The 13,010-nt window shown below is 40.3% G+C and overlaps 1 protein-coding gene and 1 non-coding gene across 2 annotated transcripts in view; both read right to left on the bottom strand.

The window, feature by feature from the left end:
• Nucleotides 1-745: 745 nt before the first annotated feature.
• Nucleotides 746-13,010, bottom strand: part of SVEP1 (sushi, von Willebrand factor type A, EGF and pentraxin domain containing 1) — a 201,310-nt gene continuing 189,045 nt past the window's right edge. Inside the window, exons 45-48 of the mRNA XM_042963841.1 lie at nucleotides 12,818-12,913; nucleotides 10,791-10,886; nucleotides 5,873-5,966; nucleotides 746-1,080 (exon numbers count right to left, since the gene is read on the bottom strand). Coding sequence (XP_042819775.1) covers nucleotides 1,059-1,080; nucleotides 5,873-5,966; nucleotides 10,791-10,886; nucleotides 12,818-12,913 — 308 coding nt within the window. The 3' untranslated portion in view covers nucleotides 746-1,058. The remainder of the gene's footprint in view (nucleotides 1,081-5,872; nucleotides 5,967-10,790; nucleotides 10,887-12,817; nucleotides 12,914-13,010) is intronic.
• On the bottom strand, nucleotides 5,544-5,653 carry LOC122233318. Its single transcript, XR_006210878.1, has one exon. It is a non-coding gene; the product is annotated as a U6 spliceosomal RNA (small nuclear RNA).

Here is a 13,010-nt window from a genome sequence, read left to right on the forward strand (position 1 = left end):
GATGTTCCTATTTTAAACAAAACCTAGCGTTTGGCGTCTTTTTCCCCCAGAAGTTTCGGGAAGTCTTTATCCCGGCAGAAGTATGGTGATGGAGTTAGCGGGGACTGAGAAGCAGGTCCGCTCTGCCTTGGGCAGCATCAATTCTTTTTTTGCAAGTGAGACCAGGAGCACAGTTTTGGGGACCTTCTCCCATTTGCATTTTTCCTTCCCTTTCTCTGTCCTGCTATTCCTGTCTCCTTTCTCCCAAAGCAGTGAGTTGTGGAATTCTGACCCACAAGTGGGCTCTCTGTTAATCTTCCTGTTCTTGCATTTCTTATTCCAGCTGCGAGAAGAAAGGGGAGCGCTTTGTTTTGTGAACCATGACCATTATACTTTCTTCCTCTGTCCACTAAGTTGATTGCCTACAGCTTTACAAGTGCTGGGAAAGGAATTAGCCAGGCTGCCCTCTGAGCCGGGACAGCATTCTGTATGGAGGGTAGTATGTCCAATGCTTACCTGCTGATTAAATAAAGGGAAACCTTTACTGTTACACATACTGTAAAGAAGAAAGAGCTAGAAGGAAGGGGTCTCCTTCATTGGGATTTCTTGGTACACTGCTTGTGATCCTGTACTGTGCCAATAGCATAGATGAAAGATCATGACCCTCTTCATTATTTCCTGGACAGCTCACAAAATGGCACTATCCAGCAAAATATTATTTCATAGCAAAATATATTTTAATTGGAAAATCACTTGAAGTAACGGAATAAAAATGTGTAGCAGGAACTTTCCCAACAGACAGCAGAGTATGTACAGTTTGTGAGCGGAGCAGCATGTATTTAATATATTTTTATATAGAAAATACAAGCATATTTAAAAATGGAAACATGTAACAAAGTATGTCACAACGAATAACAAAATATAACACAAAATAAAAAGGTAAACCCAAAATAACAAGTTTACTAAACAAAACAAGAGCCAGCACCGTGTTGGAATTTCTTTGCGTAAGTTCCAGGATGCCCAGGACTCCCAGGAAGAGATGATCCTGCTTTTAGGAGAGCTGGTTGGTTGTGCAGTGGTTAAAACCCAGTCCTCCTTTTCCTGGAACAAAAAAACAAAGAGATTCAACAGAAAAACTGAAGACGTAAGAGCTTAGGAGCTGATGACAACAGCATTGAAAGTCTCAGATGCCTGGGCATTATCTGTGACACGGTTTGTAGGGATGGGGGTCGTTCCTTGAGAACAGGTGCTACCTTATGGAAAGATCTGAGAATCAAAAGAACCCGGGTTTTGATCCTGTCCCTCTCACCAATTCCCTGTCTGATAATCCTCTTATCTCTAAAATGATGAGTTTGGACTTTGTGAACCTGGAAGTCTCTTAAGCATTAACAGTTGATGGTTTTTGTTTACGGCATTTACTTAGGGTCAATTTTCTGAAGATGCACATAGAGATCAGAGGAAACCCAGTCTCTTTCTTAAGGACGGAACGAACTGGAAATGATACAGGGTCTGCCCTATTCATCAGCAGAGGAGGTTAGAGGCTGAGGGATTTAATGGTTGCCATGGGGTGCTTCTCCCCCAGCTGTCACTGATGGCAGGAAGGCGCTCCATCCGTGAAGAAGCGTCTACTGAGCACCAGTTTTTGTGCCTGTACCAAGTCCGAGGGATACAATCTTCAAGGCACTCAGTCTTGTGGGAGAGAAGAAAATAAAAAATTGCTTGGAAATATTTACTGTTTTGATTTCTCAGAAAAGCTTTCTCTTCTCCCCATTTCAGGGAATCATACTCCACCTTTCTTTCTTCCAGGAACTGCCAGCCGCCTCTCCCCTTCACCCATAAGTAAGGTAGAGATTTTGACAAAATGACCCTTCAAGTTAGTATAACAGAACTCAACCTAGGGCCGCAGTTCACTGACCCCTCGTGGGCCCTTCAATCGATCTGCAGTAGTCAGTTCTTCTGGATTGTTAAACGGGGTCAGTGCCTTATTTGTGTGGATACCGTGGGATGACATGTGAAATGTGGAAGCTATAAGCAGGGCTGTCCCTCCACCTGAACTGAGCAGCAGAGAAAACCCCATTGCAGCAAAAGACAGGATGGAACAGACGCTGGAGAGAGGAGGGGAGACGAGAGGCAGACAGGCTTTAGGTGGCTTTCAAGTCCTCAGTCTGGTCCTCCTGATGCTCAGCCACCTCATGTCTTTGGGTGCAAGGTCCTTCTAGCCTGAGGACATATTCCTTTCTTTAGTGAAGCTAGTTAGAGTTGCAATAAGAGAGTCCCGACTGTTACACATCTCTTAGAATAACTGATCACAGTACAAGGAGGCAGGGACTTGCCCCATTTTCTGGGTTGAAGATGAACCTCTCCTCGTATGTGGGATATGCCTCTTAACTCATTTTGCTGAATATATACATCCGGATTCCTTCATTAAACTTTTGCTTTAAAAAAATCGAGATTTTGTTCTCTTTATTAATCATTTTCTTCACATAAGCTAATAATTATCCTTCCCCTAGTTGAGAAAGAGATCCTCTGGAGTATTTTGATGTTAGGGAACCACACAAACTCTGGGTTTCCTTTTCTTATCTAGAAGATGAAGGAGTTGAAATAGAAAGTATAAAATTATAAGAATTTTATAAATACTTCCTGTTCCTTTTTGAGTCACTGTCATTCTTAGTCCTTTTATCTTTTCTTTTCTCTCTCTCTCTCTTCTTTTCCTTTTTCCCCCCAGAAATCCATTGCAGTTTGACTCTCGTTTTTTTAAATTCTTTCAACTCTGCTCTCACGTAAAACCATCATTTTTATCTTGGAAGTTTCTACATATCCATATATAATCCAAATTTGCTCTTTGGAGTTTATGTTTTCTCTCTGCAGAGATGGCATACACTTGATAGGAAGAAGTTCATTGGCCCAGGGCTGATTTTTTTTGTTGTTGTTGTTGTTGTTAATAAAGTGTGTACTTAAATAGGTTTTTGCCTTTGCAAGCTGAATTGTATTCTAATCACAACGAAATTTTAAAAAATGGGAAAATTAGAGATGATTTCAGTTAGCTGAATTTCCCACTTTTTAAAGAGAATGTGAAAATATCCATTTATTTTTCATGATTACTTTAAGACAGAAGTAAATGTACATAATACAAATCTAAGTGATGTAATACAATGACACGTACTGAAAACCTTAAAATAGAGCTGTTAATATTCCAACATTGCAACATTTGTGAGGACGATGTTACAATATTGAAAATATTTTATCCATGGTATGATGTAGTACGTCTGACATTTCCTGAAGTTTAAAAAAGTTTAAACCTTGAGGAAGAAAAACAAAGCTAGAGACATCATGCTCTTGCATTTCAAATTATATTACAAAGTTTAGTAATCAAAACAATATGGTATTGCCATAATATCAGACATGGAGATCAGAAAGACAGAAAAAAGAGCCCAGAAATAAACCGTTGCATGTATGGTCAATTAATTTATGACGAAGGAGCCAAGGATATACAACAGACTCTTCAACAAATGGTGCTGGGAAAACTGGACAGCCACATGCCAAAGAATGAAATTGGACCACTTTCTTATACCAAACATAAAAATTAACTCAAAATGGATTAAAGATTTGAATATAAGAGCTGAAACCACAAGACTCTTAGAAGAAAACATAGAACTTGGTGATGATTTTTGGGGGGGATTTGACAGCAAAAGCAAAGTCAAGAAAAGCAAAAATCAGCAAGTGGGACTATATCAAACTAAAAATTTCTTCACAGCAAATGAAACCATCAACAAACAAAATGAAAAGGCCACCTACTGAATGGGATTATATATCTGATAAGACGTCACCATCCAAAATATATAAAGAGCTTATACAACCCAATAACAAAACAAACAAACAAACGAAACAAAATAAAAACAAACCCCAAACAATTTGATTAAAAAATAGGCAGAGGATATGAATACACATTTTCCCAAAGAAGACATATAGCAGGCCAATAGGTACATGAAAAGTGCTCAACATCATCAGCCATCAGGGAAATGCTAATCAAAACCACAGTGAGATATCACCTCACACCAGGGAGAATGGCTATTATCAGAAAGACAAGAAATAACAAGTTTCGGCAAGAATGTGGAGAAAAGAGAACATTTGTGCGTTGTCGGTAGGAATGCAAATTGCATACTATGCAAACAGCATGGAGGCGCCTCAAAAAAGAAAAAAAAATTAAAAACAAAACTGCCATACAATCCAGTAATTCTACTTGTACTTCTGGGTATTTCTCTGAAGAAAATGAAAATACGAACTTGAAAAGATGTATGTACCATGTTCACTGCAGCATTATTTATAATAGCTAAGATATGAAAACAACCTAAGTGTCTATTAATTGATAAATGGATAAAGAAAATGTGACACACACACACACACACACACACACACACACACACACTGAAATACTATTCAGCTACGAAAGAATGAAATCTTGCCATTTACAACAACATGGATGGCCCCTGAGGACTTTATGCTAAGTGAGACAAGTTGGACAGAGAAAGACAAATACCATATGGTCTCACTAATATAAATAACATCCAAAAAAATCCCTTACAGATACAGAAAACGGATTGGTGGTTGCCAGAGGCAGGGGGTGGGGGTGAAATGGATGAACGGAGTCAAAAGGTACAAACTTCTAGTTATAAAATAAATAAGCCATGGGGATGTGACATACAGCATGGCGACTACAGTCAAAAACACTGTATTGCATATTTGAAAATTGCTAAGACAGCAAATCTTAAAAGTTCTTACCATGAGAAAAAAATTTTGTAATTATATATGGTGATGGATGCTAACTAGATCTACTGTGGTAATCATTTTACAATATATATACAAATATCAAATCATCATATCGTATACCTGAAACTAATATAATGTATATCAATTATTCTTCAATAAAAAAGTTTACATTATTTTAAACTATTTTTTCCTTAGACTTAATTTTGTGATAATCTTTTCTCAACTAACATACTTACTGGTTAGAAATGAGAAACCAATTGACAGATGTATTTTTACACTAAAATTTTTTAGTCAATTAAATACTGAATATATATATGTGTGTATATATATATATATACACACACACACACTAAAAATATGAAACAGGAGTTTTGATTTTATTTAAAAAAAATTTTTTTTTAACGTTTATTTATTTTTGAGACAGAGAGAGACAGAGCATGAACAGGGGAGGGGCAGAGAGAGAGGGAGACACAGAATCGGAAGCAGGCTCCAGGCTCTGAGCTGTCAGCACAGAGCCCGACGCGGGGCTCGAACTCACCGACCGTGAGATCATGACCTGAGCTGAAGTCGGACGCTTAACCGACCAAGCCACCCAGGCGCCCCAGGAGTTTTGATTTTAAAAATAAACATTTCTTATCAATTTCAATAGTATTTTTTGTAATCAGGAATGCAAATGAACATCATTAAAATGTACTGTTTATTATTTATTTTACAACCTTACATATGAAGGATGCAATCTTCTGTTCATGAAGGCAGTTAATTTATTTGTTTAATGAAACCTTTTTTCTTTTGTTTGGAAAACTATGGAATGTTGCATGAATTTGCATGCAATCCTTTTAGAGGACGCCATGCTAACTTTCTCTGTAGTGTTCCAATTTTGACTTTATGCGCTGCCAAAGGTGAGCACAAGATTATTTATTTGTGAGATACCCTTTTGTCAATCCTTAACTAACATTTCTTTGTGTGGCTTTAGTTCAAATTTAAAGAGTACCAGAAAGCGGATATTTTTGGAAAATAAAAGCTTCTACTTAAACTGGAGATACGTTCTGGCTTTTGGGACACACTTAACTTGAATTTTGATCTCTTTGTGTTATAGTTAAACATTTGTTTCTTCTAATGGTCTTACCTGGAGCAGTCATGTCCTGTCCAAGCTGAGAGACAATGACATCGGTTCGGTCTTATGCATTTTCCACCATTTAAGCAGGGAGACTGGCAAACAGCTGGGATGAAAAATTCATGCATTTATTTAATTAATATTTAGCAGGTTGGAAAACATCCATGAAGAGGTGTAGAATAAGATCTGATGCTGCTTTCCACTCCAGCCACTCCCATTCCTCACTGACCGTTTGTATTACACATTCCTGCCACTCTGTTTGACCCTGGGTCTCATGTGAACTACCCACCATCCCTCCCTTTCCCTTCCAAGCTAGTCAAGTTGCAAATGTAAGTCCCAGGTTAAGTCCTGCCTGTGTATTGAAACCTCTGCTGATGACATTAAATCCACTGATTTTTCTCAGCAATTCTTTTTATTTATGCAACCGATGTGATGTATACCGTTTTGAACTGCAAATTTTTCAAGTGCTCAGTGAGACTGTATATCGCTTGAGAGAGCTGGCAGTGAATTCTATGACTGACTGCGTTGTTGCACCGACATTGACACGTATGATAATCAGACACAAAGATTATCCAAAATAACAACAACAACAAAAACAAACAAATAAATAAAAATAGCAGATGATTCAAAAGTTCCTTGTATTTGCTAGAAAACACAATTTTCAGGGCTTTTACCAGCTTTACTTGGAATTGCAGAACCTGGAATAGAATTAAAAGTTAGCCACAGGTAAAACCCTGAGTGAACATCCAAAGATTTACTATACGGACATCTTTTCTCACAAGGCCATCTTGGCATAACCACACTCTGCTTGCTACAAAATTTACAGATGCTAAAAACTGATGAAGACCTACCACCAGCAAGTTTAATATATCACAGAGAAAGAAGAACTTTCTTGAGGAAGAAGAAAATAAAATTCTTGTTGAAAGAAGGTTGAAAATGAGAAAGTTTCAGCCTCATGATTTTACCCTCATTATTGCTTGGACAAGTCGCCTTCCCCAGGTGAAAAACTCATCTTTGGTAAGATATACATGAATGCCACTTCTTTTTTTAATTTTTATTTTTTAAGTTTATTTATTTTTGAGGGAGAGACAGAGCGTGAGTTGGGGAGGGGCAGAGAGGGAGGGAGACACAGAATCTGAAGCAGGGGCCAGGCTCTGAGCTGTCAGCACAGAGCCCGATGTGGGGCTCGAACTCACAGACTGTGAGATCAGGACCTGAGCCGAAGTTGGACGCTTACCTGACGGAACCACCTGGGCACCCCACGAATGCCACTTCTTTCATCACTTATTTATAAAACATGGGGAAAACTCCAGAAAGTACCAAGCACTTGATATGCAAGCACTAGGTGGGAAGAGCGAGGACAAAGGTAAAACCATCTTTGCCCGTGGGGAGCTCTCTTGGGGAGTTAAGAGTAGGTATGGGCCAAGAGAAGGCATGTATTTGCCACATAACAAAGAGGAAATTATGAGACAAAGCAGAATTAAAAATAACAAAAATAAAACCCAATCATTGAAAACTAACTCTCCATAGATGCTGCTTGCTAATAAAAAATTTACTCCTTTTCATTTTTTTAAATGTTTATTTATTTTGAGATAAATAAATCTCTGCACTATCAGTGCAGACCTTGATGGCAGCTTGATCTCGTGAACCGTGAGATCATGACCTGAGCTGAGCCACCCAAGCACCCCAAATTACTCCTTTTCAATAGCATGACGATTTAGTGGTACCTGACAGTACTAACAAATTCATTTCACTTCCTTGTCTAATAGCTTAACACCTTCCTCCTTCCCTATAATATGGGTGCCCCCAATATTCCATTTTAGGCTACCTTCTCGTGCTATGTGCCTTCTGCACCGTCTTATGTTTTTCTTCATGAATGTTTTCCAGTGATGACTCACATACCACTATCTTCAATGTAGATGTATCTTCTGGGAACTCAAACCGTCATTCAACTCCTTATCAGACCTCTCCCTTGCAGGTTTCATGGGCTCCTCAAACTCAACATGTACATACTTAACTCCTTAACCATACATTCACACCTGCTCCTCTTGGGTTCTCTATCTCGGTAAATGGCACCACCTTTCCCTCAGGGGCCCCAAAGCTGTATCAGTCTTGACTCTACTCAGACCTCTACCGCTGCAGTGTATCTATAACAAAACAGTAACTTCTCTCAAATACATCTTTTTTGGTTATCATTTTTTCAGAATTCATTACATCTCGCCAATTCTGCTTTGATAACTTCCTAAGTGGTCTCCCTATTGCAAGTATTACTTTCTGCCATTTTCCATACTGCTGCCAAAATCACTTTTCTAAAAGAAAATCCGATCGTATGATTTTCCTGCTTAAAACCTTTCAGTGGCTTCTGTGGCTCATAAGACCTAATCCAGCATCTTGAACTTGGCACCCATTGCATTTTTCTACTCTGGCTCTGTCCATCTTTACAGCTTCATTTCCAGCCACACCCCTACATTCCCTCTATGGCTTCAGTCCTGCTATGGTGAACACACCTGTGTTACGCTTCCACACTTTTGACTAGAATGATCTTTTGGTGACTACTCTCGCTTTTCTGATTCTATGCTTGCGAAGACTTCTGAATGTCTTTACTTGGTTAGTGTACCTATCTTCACTGTTGGCAGAGCCCCTTTTAGAGAATTCAATTAGCTAGAATTATCTACTTAGAGGCCATTCTGCATCTTTTCTCCTGTTTCATACACTGCTGTCTGCTTAGTATGTAGGGAGTGTAAGCACGTGCCAAGATAGCTGCTGCGAGGTTAACGAGAAAGGAACACTATATGATGCAGCATCATTAGGGAGCTTATTCCAGTTAGGGAGCCAAGGAGCTAAAAGAAATACAAATAAAGCAGATCAATGGAGCTTTAAACTTCATGGTTCTAACTAACTGTGTAGTATCTACAGAAATGGAATGTTAGAAAATAGATTATTGTGGTATAAAGCAAGTTTGGGGGTAAGAGGAAGCTTAAGCAGGGTTTTTGAGGTTGGATAAGCGTTGAAGAGGTAAGGGAAAGAGGGAGACTGTGAGTTTGTGCTGAGAGATGCGGGGAGAAGGGACTGACTATTCGGGGGTGATGAAGAAGCCATCACTGTGGGGGATGGTATGGGATTGGTAGGATGGGAACTGAGTTTTATCAGGTGCGCTGAAGCCAATTTAGGCAGAACCTTGGAGGTTAGAAGAATTTGGGCTGAAAAATTTGGGCTGGATATGGAGACAATAGGGAACCATGTTAGGTTCCTAAATAGGGCAAAAAGATAAGCCCAAAGTGGTACATAGTGATGTCTAGCTGGGAAATGGAGACAGAAAGATTAATCAATAGACTCTGACAGTGATTCAAACAAGAGATCTTTTACTAGCTGGTGACAGCGAGGACAGAGGAGGATGTAGGAGATACTGTGCAGAAAGAAACAGAAAGGGGCTGATACTGGTGATCGCAGAGGAAGGAGCAGGAGACTCAAGGATGCCTCCATCTCGAAGAGCGGTGCCCCCGCTGCAGAGTAAGATGCCTGGAAAAGGGCCAGACTCGTCTGCATGTGACTTCAATTTGAAAAATGCAGATAAAACATCACAGCTGACTTGTTAGAAACAAACACTATATAGATTGCGTTTAGAGTTTCAAACAAAAGCTTCACATCTGGCTTCCTCTGGTAGGTTTTTCCTTTCCTACATTCATGGGTGGCTGGCTTGAGTCACATTGAGGGTGACTACACGTGTGATTTTTGCCTGTGACAGTATGTTTCACTCCCATTCCCTTGGTTTACTTATTAATAGTACCCCTTTCACTCAAAAAATGCCCTAGTGTGAAAGCTAAATTACATGGTCACCGAGCCTTAGAGTTCATGCCAAACCCTGGTGCCAATATGCCTGTTCTATTTGATGTTTTACCCACCAGAGAGGTGGTATAAATACTGCTTTCACGAGGGATGGTAGAGTGTTAGACATAATACAAATAAATACAGCAAGTTCTGTTCTTTTAACAGTTGCCTAAAGATTTCAGACTTTAAAAACCTGTCATTTTTTTTTTTTAAAACTTAATGTTTAATGAGAGACAGAGAGAGACAGAGCATGAGCAGAGGAGGGGCCGAGAGAGAGAGAGACACACACACACGGAATCCAAAGCAGTCTCCAGGCTCTGAGCTGTCAGCACAGAGCCCGACTCGGGGCTTGAAACCACAGACCGTGAGATCATGACCTGAGCTGAAGCTGGATGCTTCACGGACTGAGCCACCCAGGCACCCCAAAACCTGTCATTTCAAGCAGATTCATTTATTCGAAATGAGAAACTGATCATATGCAGGCACTTATGCTAGGTAGCAGACATACAAAGATCATGAAGAAGCATCCCTGCCCTCAAGTGGCATATAATCTAGTAGGAGCAAGGACAGATCGATAATCAGTTAAGACTTCAAAGTACAGAAGAGTAAATGTTTGAGACAGGCAAAGGTTAAGGGGACAAGATTTGTCACCAATCAATGAACAACAGTTTGTTACTGTTGTCCACGAAGGAACCATCTCTTTGGGGAGATTTCCACTTAAATGGTTTTTATTCAGGGTCGTGTTCTTTCTAGTTACCAAAATACAGTAATTTAGTTTCACAGAGTTTAAAATAAATATTCTTCTGAACCTCTGCATGCTTTCTCGATATTCTGCAAACAGAGCAGATGACGTGAAGAAGGCAGGCGGCTGAGCTGACTTAGAAGCTCTTCTTTGGTTCACGACCCTGACAGGTGCCTACGAAGCAGCCGTAGAGTTCAGCATTGAGACTATCATTCAAGACACCATCTTGGGGGATTTGTGAAAAACCTTGGCATCCTTTTGTTTCACTGCCACCTCTGAATCTGAGTCATACTCATCAATGTTCTCCAGGGCCTCATGGAGCCAAGTCACCAAGAAAACAAACCCAGAGAGAAGACCTACCTGTATGACAGCGGGATCCCGTCCAGCCAGGTGGGCAATCACACTGATAAGGGGCCACACAGCGACCACCGTTCAGACAGGGGAGGATGCATATTGCTAGAAAGGAGATTGACAGGGATTAAATCAAAACACACACACTCAGACATACGTTCAAGTGTTCACAAAACGTTTTCCGGGAGGAGTAAAACCTTGAATGACCCACCAGATAGTCTCCCCGGATGTGTTCTGTTTATTAATCAGTATCACTGGAAAAACACAATCAGGAAAGTAAGGCTGGACCTTTAGCCTAATGAAATGACTCTAGTGCCAAATGCACTCTTTTAGAGAGGATACACCGTGATGGATGTCCGCTAAGTGCTGTGCTTTCTCTTCACAGGATAAGCAGAATGTTCTCCCGTTATTATTGTTTCAAATTTCCTTTTCAAATTACATAAAGTGCTCAAGAAGTTTGGCCGTCTCGAGGCTCTCTTATTGTCTCGAATTAAATCTAAGAACGGGTCAGATGGGCTCTCTGTAGGCCGGTGTTGGCAACACATTAGTAGCGATGGAACAGCTCATCCTTTATTTCCTTGAAGCAAAGGCCTGATGGGGACTGAGTGAGGCCTCTCCTACACTGTCCCCAGTGATCATTCTTCCTAGAAATTACTGAGCTCTTTAAAAGGGAATAGTCTGTTTAGAAGGAGTGAGACTGTCTATTGGCTTGCTACTCAAAGCACAGTTCTCCAGCCAATAGCATTACCGAGGAGTTGGCTACAAAATGCAGAATCGCAGGTCCCAACCCAGAACTACTGAATCAGAATCTGCATTTCACATCTCCTAGGTGGCGCGTATGCACCTTAAAGCTTGGGGAACCCTGGTCTAATGCAGTAGCACAGGCACGTGCTCTGTGAACCAAGCGAGGCCTGCTGTCAGGGTCCCCCAGGGTAAATGTTTCCCCGGTCTTTGGACGCTTAGCATTAACGCAGGTCAAGTTTGGGAGCTCTAAATGGGAAAGAATGATAGCAGAGCAGAGGGAGGAAAAACATGATTCTTCTTCTTTCTTACTCATTGTGAGAACACTTGCTTTGGTGAGTTGTTGGCCTAAATTTATTTCCATTGTATATTTTTTTTCTTTCTAGATTAGTTGAAATAGTTACACTCAAAACAGTTTTAGAATCTCTTATGACATGTCTGGCCTTCAAAAAATGATAAAGGCCTGATAGAGGCCAAGAGCCATCACATGAATGACCCTGGATGTGATTTCCATATACCCCTCCCAATGAAACAGGCAATAATTTTTCCCCACATATATTTTTTAAGATATTAAAACAGAGAATAGTTTAGACATTGAAATGTTTTTCAAAATCACTTATTCCCTTTCTCCCGCAAGTTCAAATTCAAACTTACAAGCATCAAAATTCTGTATTAATTTACTAAGCGTTGTGTAGACACAGGAGTGACCGCTTCCCCTATTTTTTTTTTTAAGTTGGGAAGAACCACCCCTAATGAAAAAGAGTGAATGGTGGGTTGCAAATACGACACACAAAGTACAATGTTATGCAATGCTGTGAATTTATCCCAACTGCAGCAATGAGAGACACAGTATATAAATTGACTTGAGGTAGGAGAAGATGGGGGCTGGGAAACCCTCTATTATAAACTGCTTCCCAAGAAGATTCTTGGGAATTTGTGACAGGAGGTACGTGTGGAGATGGCTCTTGATAACTGTGTTTTCAAGGTCGCTTATATTCCAATTCTTCTGCAACCAATTGACATATTCAGATAGACTCCAGATGCTCTTGTCTGGTCTACCACAGGACCAAATGAGCTCCTTCCACCAGTAAAGCCCACCAAAAGCAAATGAGTTCCTTCCACCAGTAAAGCCAGTTCCTTCCACCAGTAAAGTTTGCCTCCACCAAAGCAAATGAGTTCCTTCCACCAGTAAAGCCAGTTCCTGGTAACTCCCCTGATTTGGCAGCCTCCAGGCAAGGTATCAGGACTCAAAGTAAGATTTAAGGACATAGTATGTAAGGTCTGAGGAGACTCACGTTCTTCACAGAGGCGCCCCATCCAGCCATCTGGACAGGAACAGGCATTTGGGCGTTGGCAGATACCTCCATTCTGACATGGGAATCGACAGACAGCTGGAAAAGAAGCAGGATGGGTCACAAATCTAGGGAATTACAGAAGAGTGTCTGTCAGAAGATAGGATTCCTTATTTATATTTCCTTGAGTCAAGTT

This window comes from Panthera tigris, chromosome D4 (assembly GCF_018350195.1).
Source record: "Panthera tigris isolate Pti1 chromosome D4, P.tigris_Pti1_mat1.1, whole genome shotgun sequence".
Classification (NCBI taxonomy): domain Eukaryota; kingdom Metazoa; phylum Chordata; class Mammalia; order Carnivora; family Felidae; genus Panthera; species Panthera tigris.